The sequence below is a fragment of the Brachypodium distachyon genome, chromosome 2 (assembly GCF_000005505.3).
Source record: "Brachypodium distachyon strain Bd21 chromosome 2, Brachypodium_distachyon_v3.0, whole genome shotgun sequence".
NCBI classification, from domain to species: domain Eukaryota; kingdom Viridiplantae; phylum Streptophyta; class Magnoliopsida; order Poales; family Poaceae; genus Brachypodium; species Brachypodium distachyon.
The window spans coordinates 16047526-16065111 of record NC_016132.3 but is presented as its reverse complement, the minus strand read 5'-3'; the positions used below and the strand labels follow the sequence as shown (position 1 = coordinate 16065111).

The 17586-nt window shown below is 47.5% G+C and overlaps 4 protein-coding genes across 4 annotated transcripts; 3 read left to right on the top strand and 1 right to left on the bottom strand.

Moving 5' to 3' along the window:
* Positions 1–3248: 3248 nt before the first annotated feature.
* On the bottom strand, positions 3249–6170 carry LOC100830199. Its single transcript, XM_014898786.2, has 3 exons — positions 5374–6170; positions 3867–4650; positions 3249–3716 (listed from the first exon to the last, which is right to left on the bottom strand). The coding sequence occupies exons 1-2, from the start codon at positions 6145–6147 to the stop codon at positions 3874–3876; spliced, it is 1551 nt and encodes a 516-aa protein (XP_014754272.2). The 5' UTR covers positions 6148–6170; the 3' UTR covers positions 3249–3716; positions 3867–3873.
* Positions 6171–9485: 3315 nt separating this feature from the next.
* On the top strand, positions 9486–10584 carry LOC100822744 (ABA-inducible protein PHV A1). The gene is made up of 3 exons (XM_003567936.4): positions 9486–9665; positions 9775–10140; positions 10250–10584. The coding sequence occupies exons 1-3, from the start codon at positions 9606–9608 to the stop codon at positions 10409–10411; spliced, it is 588 nt and encodes a 195-aa protein (XP_003567984.3). The 5' UTR covers positions 9486–9605; the 3' UTR covers positions 10412–10584.
* A 2475-nt stretch (positions 10585–13059) lies between these two features.
* On the top strand, positions 13060–13777 carry LOC112271181 (ABA-inducible protein PHV A1-like). Its single transcript, XM_024460296.1, has 2 exons — positions 13060–13319; positions 13445–13777. Exons 1-2 carry the CDS (start codon positions 13170–13172, stop codon positions 13556–13558), a joined length of 264 nt encoding a protein of 87 aa, XP_024316064.1. The 5' UTR covers positions 13060–13169; the 3' UTR covers positions 13559–13777.
* A 2153-nt stretch (positions 13778–15930) lies between these two features.
* On the top strand, positions 15931–17331 carry LOC106866238 (late embryogenesis abundant protein, group 3). The gene is made up of 3 exons (XM_014899468.2): positions 15931–16228; positions 16397–16816; positions 16936–17331. Exons 1-3 carry the CDS (start codon positions 15989–15991, stop codon positions 17068–17070), a joined length of 795 nt encoding a protein of 264 aa, XP_014754954.1. The 5' UTR covers positions 15931–15988; the 3' UTR covers positions 17071–17331.
* The last annotated feature ends 255 nt before the right edge of the window (positions 17332–17586 follow it).

Below are 17586 nucleotides of genomic sequence, written 5' to 3'. Positions count from 1 at the left end.
GTTTTGGTTTGCCCATTTACCATGGGGAGGACAGAGAGACGAGACGAGATTCAGTGACGCGGACCCGGTCCAGCAGATGATCCCGGCCGGCCCGTCATGGACACGCGCACGGCAACATGCACGCGAACCGCGTGCGTTTGGGCAGGAAACGAAGTACTAGTAGCAGGACGAGAAATGGCTCGGTGGGCGCTGGCGAGGCGTCGCCGTCCACTCGTTGCCCCCCGCACCGTCCATTTCCTGCGATGCAGCCTCGTCTGGGGCCGGGCGGTCTGGTGCGTTCGGTGCGGCCGTGACCTCGGCTGCCGGCTAGCGTGGGGCTGCGACGTGCTACTGCTCGCTAGTAGCGGAGTAGCCGCAGATGCGATCGCCCGGGCCCTTTTCTCGCCTCTCCCTTTCTTGCTCTGTTGTTAAATGCTCGCGTCGGCCGGGCTGCCCGTGCATTGCGTGCGTGCTTATCGTGTCACCGGCTCGATCACCGCCAAAATCGAGTTCCTTCTTCACGGGGACTTCCGTTTGCATGCGTGCGTGGGGTTCCTTCTTCGCGGGATCCCGTTTGCGCCCTTTGATCGGGCACGCACGTACATTGAATTTCTAGATGGCAAAGGATGAGCTACGAGCATAGCTCACCAGTCACCACCAAAGGAACGGCCGGAGTTGTTGCACGGCTCAATCTCCGTTTTATACAACCAAGTATTCCCACCTACTCCAGCACCATGTCAAACAAAGTACGGAGTATATTGAGTTTCAAAAAGAAAACGTCAAACAAAGCGTTTATTCGTCTCCAATGAATACTATATAAAACAGGTTGCTTTTCCATCGAAACGATATCTCACATCGTGTTTCCTGCACCATGGGGGACCGAAAATCCTTGAGAGATATCAAATCAACTAGTTCCTGCTTCACGCATGGATGAGGTGTCCAAGATATATACACGCATGAAATGCGGATATCAAAATCAAGAAAACGTCTAGCAGAGGGATTCCCCCTCCTCCAATTAATTCTTCCACAATAAATACCACTACTTTACTTAATTTAGTTTTCCAGAGAGCCCGGCAAGAACGTGGACGGTGGAAAAGCCTCTTGTTCCGTAGCGACCTGTCGGCTCGATCTTCATGACTATTCAACTAAACTTCCCCAATTATAAACTGATCATTACCTATGCCTGGTATGCACTCTGCTTGATTTTCTTTTTCGACAGGAATACTCTACTACTTGATTAGTAGCGCAGCCGCTAATCAGAAAGCTTAGCTGCATTCCAGTAAGCGTAGCCCACCGTCATTTACCGGCCAAGTGCCTTGATCAAGCCGCCTCGTTTGACCGCGACCCGTGTGAGGTGCCTGTCTTTGCTCAAGAGACGTCCCAATTCGAGGGCATTCTTTCTCCCAAACGGGAGCTAAGATCATATGCTACTCCATTACACAAATCAATTGATTACGAATACTTTTTTTTTATAAAGGAAAACTCCTCCGGCTTTAAATCGTGTGTTCATAGGGGTGAGTGTACGCGCGTGTTTTGAATGTCTGCGTCTGTACTGTGTTTCTAAAAACATAATTAATAAAACCATTAATTAGTTTGCAGATAGTTGAGGCCGGAGCCCAAAGTGACATCAATTGCTTACTAATCACGAATAAAGTTGGGAATTCTGATATGACCGGGCAACGATCCTACACATTCCCGGCGAAAGGAGGAAGGTAGGACGGCAGGGAGATTCAAGGATCGATTGATATTTGTATCTGTTTCAGACACACTCACATGCATGTGCAACAATTTTTTCACACTCCAGGGAATTCAGACATGTCAGGAGAGCAGGGCAGGCGACCGCCGCCGTTGCACGAGCCGTTATAACAGCATTGCCAAAATTAGAAGCTGCATCATGACAATAGCTCATGGCTTAGCCACGTGCCCACGTTTAGCACGTCGAGAGAAAGATCTAGACATTTTTCACAGACAGCTGGTTGGTTCCGAGACGTTCGTTCCAGGAATGGACTGATATTTATTCGAGCTCTGAAAGGAGAAGAACGTCAGGACTCAGGAGGACATTGCTGAAAGTAGCGGGTTCGTTAATTACGAGATACTCTTATCAGTTAAACTGCCCCAGATTACAAGATGCCCTGAAGAAGCAGACACCATGCATGTAAGCACAGTCCAAAGAGAAAGAGCCTGTGCCTGGCTGAGTGAGTGACTGAGTGAGTGGTGATTTTAATGAGTTCAGTGCCCATTCCCGGGCCTCCTGCCGCGCGGGTCGTGCTTAGAGTTGGCTCCCCCATAGTCGTAGTCAAGAACCTCTGTCAGAACATTCGTGCTGTTTCTCTGCATCTCAGAACAAACCGATCGACAGAACAAACACCTTAGCTTGGTTGTTCTTTGTGTATATCTATAAAGATATAAGTTGACATTTGTAGTTTACCCTTTTAATTAATTAAACCAATGGACAAGCTACTTCTACCTTCTCTAACATTGTATGTCTCAATCTCACTCTGTCATTCTTCTTTCTCAGATGCACCAAGCAATTAATTAGCTTTGCTTCATTAGCTGACCATAGGCCCGGACTAGTCAACTAAAACTTCCTGATTAACATATACCGCATACCTTTATGACTTCAGACGACGTGTCCCTTTCATTGCTTACTGCCGTTGAAGTTTCTCCTGCATGTTGGAAACCAGAGAAAATTAACCAAAGCTCCACTTGTTAATCAAGAAATAGCATCCGAATACGGCAAAACTGAAGAAACATATACTCCAGCTTATACCTGAAGCTGCAGTGATCAACAGAGCCATCAGGAGGATGGCAGCGACGATATGCTTCAGTTTAGGCGCCAACATTTCTAGTTAGCTAGCTAGTTATTACCCCCTTCAATTCGTGGCAGAACTACTGAACTTATGCATTGCCTCTGTTATATACGGGTCGATGCATGATGGGGAGCAGTGCATCCGGACGTGCTCTGGCGCGCGTGGCCAGTGCGCTACAGCCTACACTGCTGGACTGGGAAATGGAGGGGACTACAAGCGCGCAACGATGCCGAGTGCATCGGCACGACCGATACCGATCAGATGCACTTTTGATCTTGTTACAAAGGAGCCTTCACACCACTGTATGTATATAGATCAGATGACATGATGACAGGAACTAGGCGTGTATGTACACATGCTGGTCTTTCCTGCAGAGCTCACCTCAGATTTGTCGTTTTTATGTACTACCTCTGTTCCGACGTTGACAATGCACAAGGAAGCTGGACACAATTTAGGCCTTAAACCAAACATAGTGTTCATCAATTTCGGCCAAGTGCATAAGTTCATGTCTGGCACAAAATGAAAAGCATCGAAATATGATAGCACATCAGTCGGTTAGCTAATACTAACAGGAGAGGGTGATGCTGCTTATCTACAGAGCTGAACAGGAAGTGGATATAGAGACGCAAAAGAACGTAGTGGCAGTTCTGGACCATGGACTAGTGATGTTAACAGTGGAAAAGGTCACGGTAGTTGCCCCTTCCGTCACCACGACCATGATGGCCCTAGCGCAGGTTATAGCGATGGCCTTCTTCGACGTAGTATTCATCCTCGTAGTCATCTTCATCTTCCTCAATGTCTTCACGGACAATGTTGACCCTGGCATCATTACGGATTATATTGCGCTCGTCCCACAGAGGGCATGTGCATGTTGGTTTCTTGTCCTTCCATGTTTTCCCACAGGTGTAGCAGAATTCATAGCCGCACCTGCAACAAGCCAAGAACAAGATGCATCAAAGGTTAACAGGAAACAAGTCTGACACTCACGTGAACGATGCACAGATTGACATGAAAAGTTACTTCGCGTAGTCTTGACACTGACACTGGTAAAATATGAGCATGGCGTTAAACACTTACACGCAAGTCATATATGGTAGCAACCCTCTGCGAGTTCAATCATGTGATTGCATTTGGCACAGTTGCGCCACATCCAGTGCTTCGCAAGGTTTTTTAACTTAGCATCTTCTGATTGAGCATCGGGGTACATTATCTTGTACTGGTAGCAAGTTAACCGGTCATGCCATGGAACCTTACACCTGATGCAGAACGAGCCTCTGCATTTGATACACTTTCTCAATGTGGCGGCATCAGCAGCAGTGTACTTTGAAGAAGATGCTTCCATTGGCTGTATCACTTCACTCAACGACATTAAGGCTGAGCACTTGGGGTACGGACAATAAACCTTTTGAGTAGGAGGGATTTGTCCTTCCCTTATACGTTGCACCATGATCCCTAACAGTCGTGGCGATAGGAATACCTTTGAACCCTCTACAGTTAGCTGTTTAGTGCAACCATCTTGTGGGCAAGCTGGGAGCATTCCATGGAGTAGCTTAACTTTCACATGCTCCTTCATGCAGGAGAAGCAAAAGCGGTGTGAACAACCTTCAACTGCATGAATCTTAGAAACATCAGTGTCTTCCAGGCAGATCGGGCAGTTCTCTCTCATCCCCATGCCAGCATTAACAGCAATAGCTTTGGCAATCTGAGACCCTAATGAATCCATGGCTAGTTTCCTCCCGTATTGAAGTTGACTTCGTTCAACAAGTAAGATTTCACATTTCTCGAAATTCTTTCGTACCAACAGAACCTGATTTATCATATCTGCAAGCTTCTTTTGTGCCGGACGCCAAATTCCAAGCAGCTGCAATCTCAATGATCAGCAAATAAACATAAGTCTATTCCTCCTCTATCTTGTATATTATGAAGAATATGTACAAGACACAACAATAAGATAAATACTAAAGAAACCAGTCACTTAACCATTGATTTTACATGTACATCGAGTAATTTCACATAAATGCAAAATGTTAAGGAACAAACACTTCTACAATGAACTCAGAACAAAGGCCAGCACTGAAGGAGATATATGTCACTAACTCACTATGGTCAAATTTAAAGTTCTGTTGCTACAGATGTCCCATTTTAGTCTTGACCTACAACTTTACTGCATACTGCTGTGATAATACAGTCCATGACGGCATCACAATGAGGTAGGAAAAAATTATGGCAAGATCAACCAAATGTCCAAACCCTTGCTTAAAAGAAAGAAAGAAAATTTGCACTGAACGTGAACTTAAGAATACTGTAGTTTCAGCTGAAACTGCGAAAAGAAAAGGGACTGTCAACGCAGAAAATCTCCACCAGCGAATATTGGAACAGGCAAACATCAATAAAGAGTAAAGACTCTCAATTAACAAATATTAAGAAAACAATTGATAGGTTACTTACAGAGCAAGATCATTTTTATCGACACAACAAAAAGATTCTCTAATCTTCGGGTCCTTGAAGTAAACATCTGCTTAGCTTTATTTACAGAGCATTAATAGAATGTAAAATGAAAGGCAAAGATTTAGAAGCTGCATGCATGGTTGTGCAGCACTTTGTAATCGGTGACAATCTTGATGCTTCGGATCCCCAAACCAAGCGCCGCGTGGAGGGCTTCGTTGAGCGCCAATACCTCGAGCGTCATGCGCCCGCCCACAGACGCTTCCACCGGCTTCTGAATCCTGAGCACCACCTCCCCCCGAGGGCCGCACACGGCCACGGCGAGCACCGCGACGCCGGGGTCTCGCTCCCGTGGCCCCACCATCTCCTTGCTGGACATGCCCTTGAAGAAGACGCGGAAGAGAGGGCGAGCGGGGTCCAGCGGGCGCTCGATGTTGTCGCCGTCGCGGGCCCATTTGTCCTCCGGGACGGCGGCGAGCTCGCGCGCGAAGAGGGCGTCGTGGGCGGCGACGCGGACGGAGGCGGCCGCTAGGGCGTGGTGCGCGCGGCAGGCGTCGGCGGCCTGGATGGCCATGGCGTACGCGACGTCCGAGGACTCGAGCGCGGGGGCGGGCTGGAACGAGGAGGAGGCAACGGCGGTGGCAGCATTGGAAGAGGAGGGGTTACCGTTGGTGCGGAGAGAAGCTTGGATGGCCTCGGCGACCTGGAGCTGGAAGGCGAGGTCGAGGTCGGAGGCGGAGACGGCGGCACAGGAGGCGAGGACGGCCTGCTCGTGGAGGGCGGCGAGTTCGTCGCCGCCGGCCATGGTCGGTCGGTCACGGTGGGGGACAGGCGAGGGTTTAGGGTTTCCTGCTGTCGGAATTGCAGTGATTCCGGACAAGAAATCGACAAAATGTGGCACCTTTGTCTGCATTTTGACCAAAATTTTTAGTCATTCAACCGGTAGTTCCAAAAACCTCGTCGAATGAAGGCATCAGTGTAGCATTTTCTCAATCCATTATGAAGTTAGGTACTCCCTGTGTTTTTCAAATTAAGGTCTACATTGTTTTTTTTGACCGAGCGTTTGATCAAACCAGTAACATGTGACTTATGGGATATAAATCATAATCATAAACAAGTAATTTTGAATACGAATTTAATAATATCAATTTTATTTCACAAAAAGTACATATTACTCCTTCCGTCCCATAATATGAGCGACGCACGCATCCCTAAATTCTCAATTAAATTATTAAAATATGTATTTTTCTTTAAAAAAAATACATCATTAGATTCGTTATCGAAAGAATTTTCTAATGATGTAATTTTTTATTTTTTAAATTATATTTAGTTAGATAAATTGACGATCTAGAAATGAGTGCGTGCCTCATATTATGGGACGGAGGGAGTAATAGACTAAATCTTGGTCAAAGGCTGGGTAAAAAAAAACAATATACGCCATAATTTAAGAAACGGAGGGAGCATTTCAAAATATTCTACTCCGTATTTTATTTTTTCCACACAAAGTCTTCACGTATTTGTCGTCCTATGGTTGCAAAACCCACTATACTACACAAAACTCTCATGTTGCCTGATCTCATACCAGATCAAGTCTTGGCCACTCTAATGTCAACACTTTCAAACAAAAACCAATTTGTCAATTTCAATTTGATAAACAAAAAAAAGTCCTACCATTTTGATCGAACTGATGGTGAGATTTCTAGAAGTCTTTTACTTTGAAAAACCTTCTAAATTTATCATATAGACTAGTTGATTGAACAGGTTGAGATACGACGTTGATCAAGCCTTTTATATAGTTTGCCGCAAATAAGACGAGGAGTAGGACGGACTCTGCTACGGCTCAATACCATGTGCCAGAGATGTGTGGAGATGCGTCGTCATGAGGGAAGATCGGAAGAGGAACATAACACACACCAATGGGGAGAGGACGAATTGGGTTTAGGATGACCTAAGTTTTAGGAGGTGAAGTAGAGCAGGGAAGCAGCTCTTTCTTAACTGCAGTAAACATAACTTAGACAGTCATGCTGCTTCGCTACACGTAGAATTTGGGCGGTAAAATGAACTTGGACGGTCATGATACTTCACTACACATAGAATTTGGGCTGTTTCACTGCACATAGAATTTGGGGTGTTCACTCTCACGTGCTAGTCAACATACTGTGGCATCTAAATGCGTGCAGTACGTAGCAGAATTTGTGGCGTCGTGCATGCAAGGCATGTGAGCGCGGTCCAGTGCACTGCAGGCCGGATAACGGGGCTGCTCCTACTATTTCCTAGGTATCTAGTGGTTTGCTGAAGACCGTCAGCTGCATTGCTGAAAATGGAGGGGGCTAGAAGCGCAACCAGCATGTGCGCATGATCGAACGAATCGAATGCATTGGACATGGAGCCTACGACTTGTAGATACGGTACCTTTACTACCTTAGCGGAAAAGGGTGGGGGGGTCTGGTTTCTCGGCCACATTTCTCATTTCTGAACCAGACGAGTATATATTTCAGAGGCACCTCGTAAAAAAAATGTATATTTCAGAGGCAGCGTTTTACTCGGCCAGCCTCCTCGCGTTTATGTTTTGGAAAGAAAGTCCAATAGCCGGCCTGGTCCAGGAATAGTGTTAAACCGAGAATAATAAGCCCAGCTGGATGGAGAATCTGGGCCTAGGGCCCTAGCCCAGGACAGAGATCCCGTGCCCTGCCTCTGTCAAGGCACAGCGTGCCCTGCCCCCTCCTATCCGCCATCCATTTTAATCCAACGGCATCAGCTAGTCACAACGACCACGAGCCCACGCATCGGACAGGACTGGGTAAAAAGTAGCTTCGTGGGAATTGGGAATCCTCTGACGGGCACATTTTTGCGAGTTCTCGGGCAGGGGAGAGATCTCCGCCGCCGCCGCGGGAAAGGAAGGGGAGCGATCTCCGGCGGCTCGCACTGAAGAACACGACGTCGGCAGGCCCCTTCGGAACCAGTTCGACCGACTCCTCTGCCCTATGCTGCTGCTCCGACGGACTCCTCTAGTCCTCTGCCCCGCACCGAGGGCTCCCACTCGACGAGCTCCTCCGCCCGGCACCGCCGTTCCTGGAACATGCCTCCAATCTTCTGAAGACGAAACATTTTGAGATCAGTATTCACTGCGAGCATCTGAATGGGAGCCATTTGAAAGGAACTGCAGCAGAGAAACGACCCTGTGATGAAATCACGCGAGGTCCGCCGCCGCCGCGTGAAAGGGAATGGAGCGAGCTCTAGCCTGCTGTGCGGTCCGCGTGCTAACCGGAGCAGCCAGTAAAACGGCGGCCAATCTTGCCAGCCCGTCCAGCCGCCGGCTCGTGGAACGGTAGGCCATGGCAGCAGATTCAGCGCCATGTCTTTCGCACTGAAGGACTGTGCAAGGAGTCAACTAGCCTGCTGAATCGCTGCATGTTCTTCCAAAAAAAGAAAAAATCACCGTCTGCGCTCCAGGCCGTCCGATTGGATTGGATGGTGGATAAAGGGGGGCAGGGTACGCCGTGCACCGGATCCCAGTCCCCTAGCCCAGTCATGTCCGAGATTTCTCCCCTTCGCTCGGAAGAGAAAACATGTTCAGACAGAAAAAAGAAAAAAAACGAGGCCGATTACACATTTCATGCACATTGTACAAGTCGACTCAATTGGTACATCCTTGGAATTTTTCTGATCATCGCGCGGGGTGCAGATTCTCCAAACGCCACATGCACATCGCATATTCTGATATTCGCATTGTTTTATCTGCGTGGTCCGGACGGTTTCCTTTTGCGGTAAGCCAAGCCGGACTGTGTTAAAAAAAAAGTTGCACTACGGTCTACGGTAACCTTCGCGAAGAAGCTGTCACACGTCGGTTCACGGGAGCTAGCGGCGCACATGGCTGCGGCCTGGCGTCGATCCCCAATTCCCAAGTGTAAACCGCAAAGCCAAAGCCACCAGCACACGCAGAAAGCCGGATCCAACTTGGTCTCGATCTCTGGCTCTCTGCCACCGGCACGCTGCACTGCCAGTGCCAGGGCTGGCTCGCCACCTCCCCCTTCAACAACATTTGTTTATCCATCGCAGCTTCTTCACTCCCGTTTGGCCTTTTGCTTCGCTCCTGCATCATGGGTTTCGTTCGGTCCATCGACATGGCAGAGGTTCGCGAAGGTACCACCGGAAGGGTGACAACGCGTGTCCTTTCTACGTGGCGCCCGTGTACGAGCCCACTCCCGCAACGTGTCCCGTAGCCGCGCCCCTATAAATTGCACCTGCTTCAAAGCACCTCTCCACAAAAACACTCTCGATCGATTCAGCAATACTACGCCCAAAAGTGATTTACTCCATCCTACTAGCAATCTCGATTCCAGTTCGTGCGTGAGAGGTACTAACAGAAAGATGGCCTCCAACACGAACCAGGCGAGCTACCAGGCCGGCGAGACCAAGGCCCGCGCCGAGGTAACCAACCAACCAACATTTCCTTCTGAACTTCTTGTTACATTCATACATACAGCAAAAAAGATGTGCGGTTCACTGAAAATTGGATGGTTTGCACTTTGTTTTGCAGGAGAAGTCGGGGCAGATGATGGGCGCGACCAAGGACAAGGCGGGGCAGGCGACGGAGGCCACGAAGCAGAAGGCCGGGGAGGCCAAGGACAGGACGGCGGAGACGGCTCAGGCGGCCAAGGACAAGACGGCCCAGACGGCCCAGGCCGCCAAGGACCGCGCCGTGGAAGGCAAGGACAACACCGGTAGCTTCCTCGGCGAGAAGACGGAGGCGGCCAAGCAGAAGGCCTCCGAGACCGCCGAGGCCGCAAGGCAGAAGGCGGCGGAGACAGCGCAGTATACACAGGAAAGAGCATCTGATGCGACCCAGTATACCAAGGAGTCCGCCGTCGCTGGCAAGGACAAGACCGGCAGCGTCCTCCAGCAGGTAATTAACAGTCAAATCACTTGGAATTCTTCAAACAAGTTACTGATCATTTGACACTGCTTTTGAGCTATGGATGCTGAATTTGTTTGGACTGTTCTTCTTTCTGCAGGCCGGGGAGCAGGTGGTGAACGCGGTGGTGGGAGCCAAGGACGCGGTGGCGAACACGCTGGGGATGGGAGGAGACACCGCCAAGGACAGCGCCAAGGACGCCACAAACAGCGCCAAGGACACCACCAACAGCGCCAAGGAGAAGATCACCGGGGATCACTAGGATGTTCGTCGATCCCCGGCGCTTAATTTGTTTCCCTTTTGGTTTCGTCGACCGTTAGCTGGTCCTATCTTTGATTTACACTCTCCCTTGATTTATGTATGTTTCCATTTCCACTTTCCACTTGTATGTTTTCCCACATGTCGATCGGTAATATATATGGCCACTTTACCTTACGCTGGTGGGTTGTACGTGGGCCGCCTTGCAACTGCAAGCATGCACAGCATTGGGAGGTCATAAAGGCTTCTTTTGGCCACTATGACCCAAGGCTTCTTTGGGCCAAGTGTCTGGACCGGACGAGTTTAATTACAGCCATTGCTTGCAGCCTGATGTTTTTGGATTAGAGAAAGCCCAAGAATGGCCGGGCCGGCCTGGTCCAGGAAATGTGTTAAAGCCAGAATATTAAGCCCAGATGGACAAATTGGGCCCAGCGAGAATAATCTAATATCTAATTAAAGTAACGGAATTTGGAAATTTTATGGCTCAGATTTTGCAAAAGGACGGTCCCTATAGATTTAATCATAGGGTGTATCAACCAATCACAGTAGCTGCTTTTAATAACGGTATTTGCTATGGAAACAAAATCAAACTCGCTACAGAATTCCAATCCGACTGGGGATATCTGAACGAGGGCAATCAAGGCCAATCCAATTGGAAACGGTCCAATCCAATCCAATCGGTTCGACATACAAATCAATCTCGCTAATTAAGTACGGAAATCCAATCCCGAATCAATCTCCGTATGTATGGAAACAATTGGAACTCGGTATGGAAACCAAGCACCGACGATCAATAAAAAGGAAACAACACCCATCGAAACCAACTATCCAAAAAAAAAATTGATCGAAGATACCACGGAACCGCCCAAAGTAACTCTCGCTGGCGAAGGAAGGCCAATGCACTATGCAGGGTGACTGCTGGACTCCAGCAAGGCAGATCAAGAGTAGATGTGAGTTCGCCGGCGATGATGTCTCATGAGCAGGCTGCCGTCGGAAGCAAACTTCAATTACGGCATGACGTAATGCATGCATGCGGATACATCAGGACTCGAAGACACATACAGGTAAAGGTATGCATGGAGTGCAACAATTCCGATTGGAGTTATATCGGAGGCATCTAAGATCAAACTGTTCTACGTGTAAATCATACCTACTCAATTTCAACGATAAAATAAAGAAACACCCCACCGTAAGCAGATCCTCAAGGATACAAAGCTTTTTTACATTTGATTTTACAAAGAAAAGTTAAAACTTGGTCCACAAAAAAACTCTATTTTGTATATAAAATTACAAGTAAGAATTTTTGTTTTGAAAATAGAAAATACGTTGAATACGGGCAAAATATATATTAACCATAGCCAGGCATGCCGCCGTATTCGTACCGACCATATCCTACGCTGATACGCGGCCTTTAGGATGTAGCCATGAAACCAAGTGCAAAGAAATAATTAAACTCATATTTTGAATCTATGAACCAATTAAAGAAATGACATACATCAACTACAATGAAAAAAAGGGGGGGAAATTAGAAAGGATGCAATCGATCATATGTGTGAGACCTTAAAACTGAAGCGAAAAAGGCAAACCGGAACCGGCTATTCCAACTGACGGTGAATTAGCATCATGCCACAACCACATCTCTTCTGAGATGTTCAGCATAGACCAAAATAATAGAAAAAAACAGTGTGGCATAGACAAAACACGTTTGGCTTCCATACGTCTGCACATGCACAGTCGACGAATACATGCTTGCGTAAACATCCGTCAACAAAGCAAGTGAGAAACTATGTATTGGTTAAGAAAAATATAAAAATCAAATATTTTAGAAAGCATCGGACAATTTCAAATACGAGACATCTAAATTGTATACAAAATAAATATATCACAAAAAATACTAATACCTGAAAATTACCATTTCACCGTACCAGTCTAGCCGCGCAATTTGCGCGGATCACCCCGCTAGTTTGTTGCAAAAAGGAGAAGAACTGAAGAACCATGAGATTATTCTGACATAGGATACTTCACTGTAAGTACAACCTCCTTGTTTGGGCAGATTCTCCAAGCACCCACATGGCCACATGATGATTGTTACTAATTTTTTTCTCTCTTCTTGAGTATATATTTTTAATTTTTATTTTCTTCTCTTTCTTGAGGACCCATATGTCATCCTCTTCTTTTTTTTGATATCCGTGTAGAGTCTCTTACTTCTTCGAGTAACCACTACCTATTTATTTTATTCAAGTCTTGTTCTCATTGGTCTCGTATTTTTTGGCATGTGTGTAGTAACAATTGTTGAAGATGACCTCATCGTCTTGTTTATCCGCGTGCTCCGGTCGGTTTCCTTTTGCTGTAAACCAAGCCGGATAGGGTTTCAAAAACGATGAGTAGTACCTGCCTTCGCCAAGATGCTGTCACACGTTGGTCGACATACTACAGTAGGGCCACGGCACACTCGCCAACAACATTTGTTAATTCGTGGCAGCTTCGTCACTCCCACTTGGCTTTCTTCTGCATGGGTCCGAATTAACTTCGTTCTACTAAAGCGTCTCCGTCCGTCGACATGGCAGAGATTCGCAAACCGTACCGTCCTTCTACGTGGCGCCATGTACGACCTCTCACGCCCTCAACCTGTCCCGTTGCTGCGCCCTATAAACCACCTCTCTACAAAGACACTCGATCCATTCAGCAGACACCCAAGAGTGATTTACTTACTCCGTCCAAGCAATCTCGATTTTCAGTACGTGCAAGGAAAAAAAGGAAAAATGGCCTCCAAAGACCAGACGGGGAGCTCCATCGGCGAGAAGGCAGGGGAGGCGGCGAAGTACACGCAGGACAGGGCGTCCGAAGCGGCCAAGTTCACCATGGACTCCGCCATCGCCGGCAAGGACAAGGCCGGCAGCGTCCTCCAGCAGGTACGTGCACAGTCAGAGACAAACCAAACCACTTTGAAAATCTTCAAAAAAGCCACTGGATATGGGAACTCTGATTTGAGGGATGTATATGGAGGCTGAATTTGTGAGGCTGTTTTTTTTTTCAGGCCGGGGAGCAGGTGGGGAACGCGGCGATGGGAGCCAAGGACGCGGTGGTGAACACGCTCGGGATGGGAGGAGACAACGCCAAGACCGGCACCAAGGACGCCGCCGCCAAGTAGCACCGCCTAGAAGATCAACGGGGATCACTAGATGTCGTCGATCCCGGCGCTTAATTAATTTGTGTCCCTTTGGTCGACTGTGTGTATGCTCCATTTCCACTTGATGTATTATTCGGTGTAAGTTTGCATTCCTTTGATGTACTCGTGTCCCGGGCCTGTAATGAACATTGCACGACCATGAAAATTTGTCTTAGTCTTGTCAGACCAAATTTGTCGGAATTACATGAGGGATCCTAAATTCTTGACTTAAATTTGCCTAAATATGTATGCATCTATTTTTAAAAAGCGTCTAGATACATGTAATAATATTTCGACAAAAAAATTAGGATCGGAGGGAGTAATAAATAGCAAATTGAACCTACTTATAACGGAAGAAAAAAAAGCAAAGGAATGGCGGCTCTCCGCCTTTCGTGAACGGGTCATGGGTGTGTCAGGACAGATGAGAAAATAAGAAGAATGCACATCATTTAATTTTATTCAAATTTAACCAATAATTGGACGAACCATATTTGGTTTGTTATGTAAAGTTTATGCAACATGAATCTAATGTATAAATATAACCACGTAGTCCATTGCCAGAACGCTACAACAAACACACAAAGATGTTACACAGAGGTAAAAAATATTGAGCATCCATGGTTTCCTCCATCCATCGACACGGAAGTCTGAGCATCCATGATCTTAGTGTAAATTTTTAATAAATTAATATCTTTTCTCGGTGTCATGTTAACAACTGAATGCCAACCTTAGCGATATTTTGGGCTCAACGCCGATCAAAGCTCCATGGTTCACGAAGTTGAGCAAAAAAACGGCGATATATTTTAGGTGAAATAGACATTTTAGGGTGAAAAGCCAGCTCCTACCATTTCTTTGAAAAAAGACCAAAAAAGACATGACATTTTCGAGTGTCAACGTTGCCATGGCTTTGAATTGCTAGGTTACGGATGCTCCAACACCTTAACGTCATGGTCCATGGCTTTTTAAACGACAAGCTATATGACGTTAACCTAGTAAAGTTCAACGCCGGACTCAGTATAGATTTTGTCGCAGTTTCAACGAAATAGTATTTCATTTTGTCTCTCTTAAACTATTTATTGGTCCTCTTAATCCAAGCACTAATGGCATATTATTATATATGTACTTTATTTGAATATCTTTTTTTCTTTAGACCGAAGCCGTTAAAATCTGAGACACAATGATTGATGCTAAAGATTATAGCATATGTGGATGAACGTGGTGACTTCTGTCTTTTAGCAAAGTTGCCCGTGCGTTGCTATTGTTTTCACAAATTTATTTCTATTTCAAGCAATGCTATTTAGACTACATTATCTTCTCAAAGCAATCTCACATACATGCCCATTTGCAGATCTCAGATCGTCTAGTGGCGATGAATTTTCAGTGAGTGGTGATTGTCGATTAGAACTTTAAAATTTCCGCTAGTCCAGACGTCTGACAGTGTCGTGTACTCGTGAGACTTATGTGGCCTAACAAACAGCTAGCCGCATAAGGTATGGTGGCACTGTGCTCGTCAAGAATAAGGTTTCCCAACTCTTGATCCACCTCGTCGACGGCAATCTCGCCGGTAACGTTGAGGAGTATGAAGTGGTTGGTCACTGCTCATGTAGAGTGGTGGATCTATAGTTTTGTGTTCGTGTTTTGCAGATAGTCTGCATGTTTCGGTTTATTGGTTTCTTTTTCCGATCGGCGAGGCTCGGCCAGTTTTGACCTCATCGTGGAGTTAGTGAGGCTGGGTCTTCTCGGATCCGTCTGGCCGGATCTAGATGGTCATCCAACCCTCTTCGTCGCCTTCTCCGGGACAGTGGTCTATTCCTCAGAGCACTGTCGCTGGCGTCTTCTGACTCCGACCGGTGATTTCCCGTCTACTACGTTAACAGGCTCCGGCAATATATGTTCGGAGGTCCATAGAGAACACCGTGTGCCAGAGGAAAACAACGACGTTTACGTACAAGAACTTGTGTGCCACCGGCGAGTGCAGGAGGAAAACAACGACATTTAAGTAAAAAACTTGTGTGCCATTCTCTTACTTTAAGGACAGTTATGTAAAGGTTGGTTGATCCAATATGGCCTTGATTTTCTCAAAAAAAGCATGTTATTCCGTAAAAAAAGAAAAGGAGAAAGATGCATGATATCTTGCCACGGCGCCACTGGAACACGTCACCAGCCACACCTCCCGCTCATGCACTTGATGAGTCTCCATTGCCGAACTCGATTCGCGAAGCCAAATCCACCACACGCAGAAAGCCGCATCCACCAGCCTGCGCGTCTCGGTCTCCGCCACGGGCCACGGCACGCTCGCCAACAACATTTGTCAATTCGTCGCAGCTTCTTCACGCCCAGTCCCACTTGGTTTTCTTTTGCTCTTTTGCATGAGTCCGTACTTCATTCGAGCCGGCGTCTCCGTCCGTCGACATGGAACAGATTCGCGATGGTAAACGTGTCCTTGGCGCCATGTACGAGCTCACCCACGCAACGTTCTATAAATCCCTCTTGCGGTCTTGCCGCTGTAACCTCCTGATATCCACAGAAACACACTCGATCGACTCAGCAATATCCAAAAGTGATTTACTCCATCCAAGCAATCTCGATTTGATGGCCTCCAACCAGAACCAGGCGAGCTTCCAGGCCGGCGAGATCAAGGCCCGCGCAGAGGTAATTACTCTGTCCGATACATATTAATTGTCTCAAATTTGTTTAAATATGGAACGACGTATCCGAGGGACTGCATCGTCTTTCTCAGGCTCTAGACTCTAGAGTGCGCAGTAGAGTTGCTGCTGCATGTCCAGTTCGCTGAAATGGGGTTGGATTGCACTTTTGCAGGAGAAGTCGGGGCAGATGATGGACGCGACCAAGGACAAGGCGGGGCAAGCGACGGAGGCCGCGAAGCAGAAGGCCGGGGAAGCCAAGGACTGGACGGCCCAGACGGCGCAGGCGGCCATGGACCGCGCCGTGGAAGGCAAGGACCAGGCGGGGAGCTTCCTCGGCGAGAAGACGGAGGCAGCCAAGCAGAAGGCCGGGGAAGCCCAGGACTGGACGGCCGAGACGGCGCAGGCGGCCATGGACCGCGCCGTGGAAGGCAAGGACCAGACGGGGAGCTTCCTCGGCGAGCAGACGGAGGCAGCCAAGCAGAAGGCCGGGGAGGCGGCCCAGTACACGCAGGACAGGGCCTCCGACGCGGCCCAGTTCACCACGGACTCCGCCGTCGCCGGCAAGGACAATACCGGCAGCGTCCTCCAACAGGTACACGACTCAAACCAGACGAAACCACTTGAAAATCTTCAGATAAGCCACTGGTTCTGCATTGAATTGGACGCTGCCTTGAGCTGTGGATGCTGAATTTGTGAGACTGTTTTTTTCAGGCCGGGGAGCAGGTGGTGAACGCGGTGGTGGGAGCCAAGGACGCGGTGGTGAACACGCTCGGGATGGGAGGAGACAACACCGGGACCAAGGACACCACCGGCAGCGCCACCGAGAAGACCACCGGAGATCACTAGACGTCGTCGACGGTCGACCCCGGCGCTTAATTTGTTTTCCTTTTGGTTTGGTCGACCGTGTTGTTGATCCTTTGATGATTTATGTATATGGTCCATTTCCATTTTCCACATGTATTATTCAGTGTAACTGTGTAAGTTTGCATTAATTCCTTTGATGTACTCGTGTCCGGGTTTGTAATGAACATTGTACGACTTGTGTGACCGGATGACGGGGGCAATAAAGGTGATTATACATAGATCAACGTAGAACGGTTACGTCTATGATGGGGTTGGTTGGTGTGTCCAAAGACTCCTCGTCGAGCCAATTGTCTTAGTCATGTCTTATCCAAAATAATAATTTGTTTTAGTCTTGTCAGACCAAATTTGTTAGAATTATCTGAATAAATAGCCAATTAAACTTACTTATCACATAAGAAAAATGCGAAAGAATGGCTGCTCTCGGCCTTTCGTGAACGGGTTATGGTGTGTCAATCCCTCGTGTCAGGGAGGATGAGAAAATCAGAAGAATGCACATAA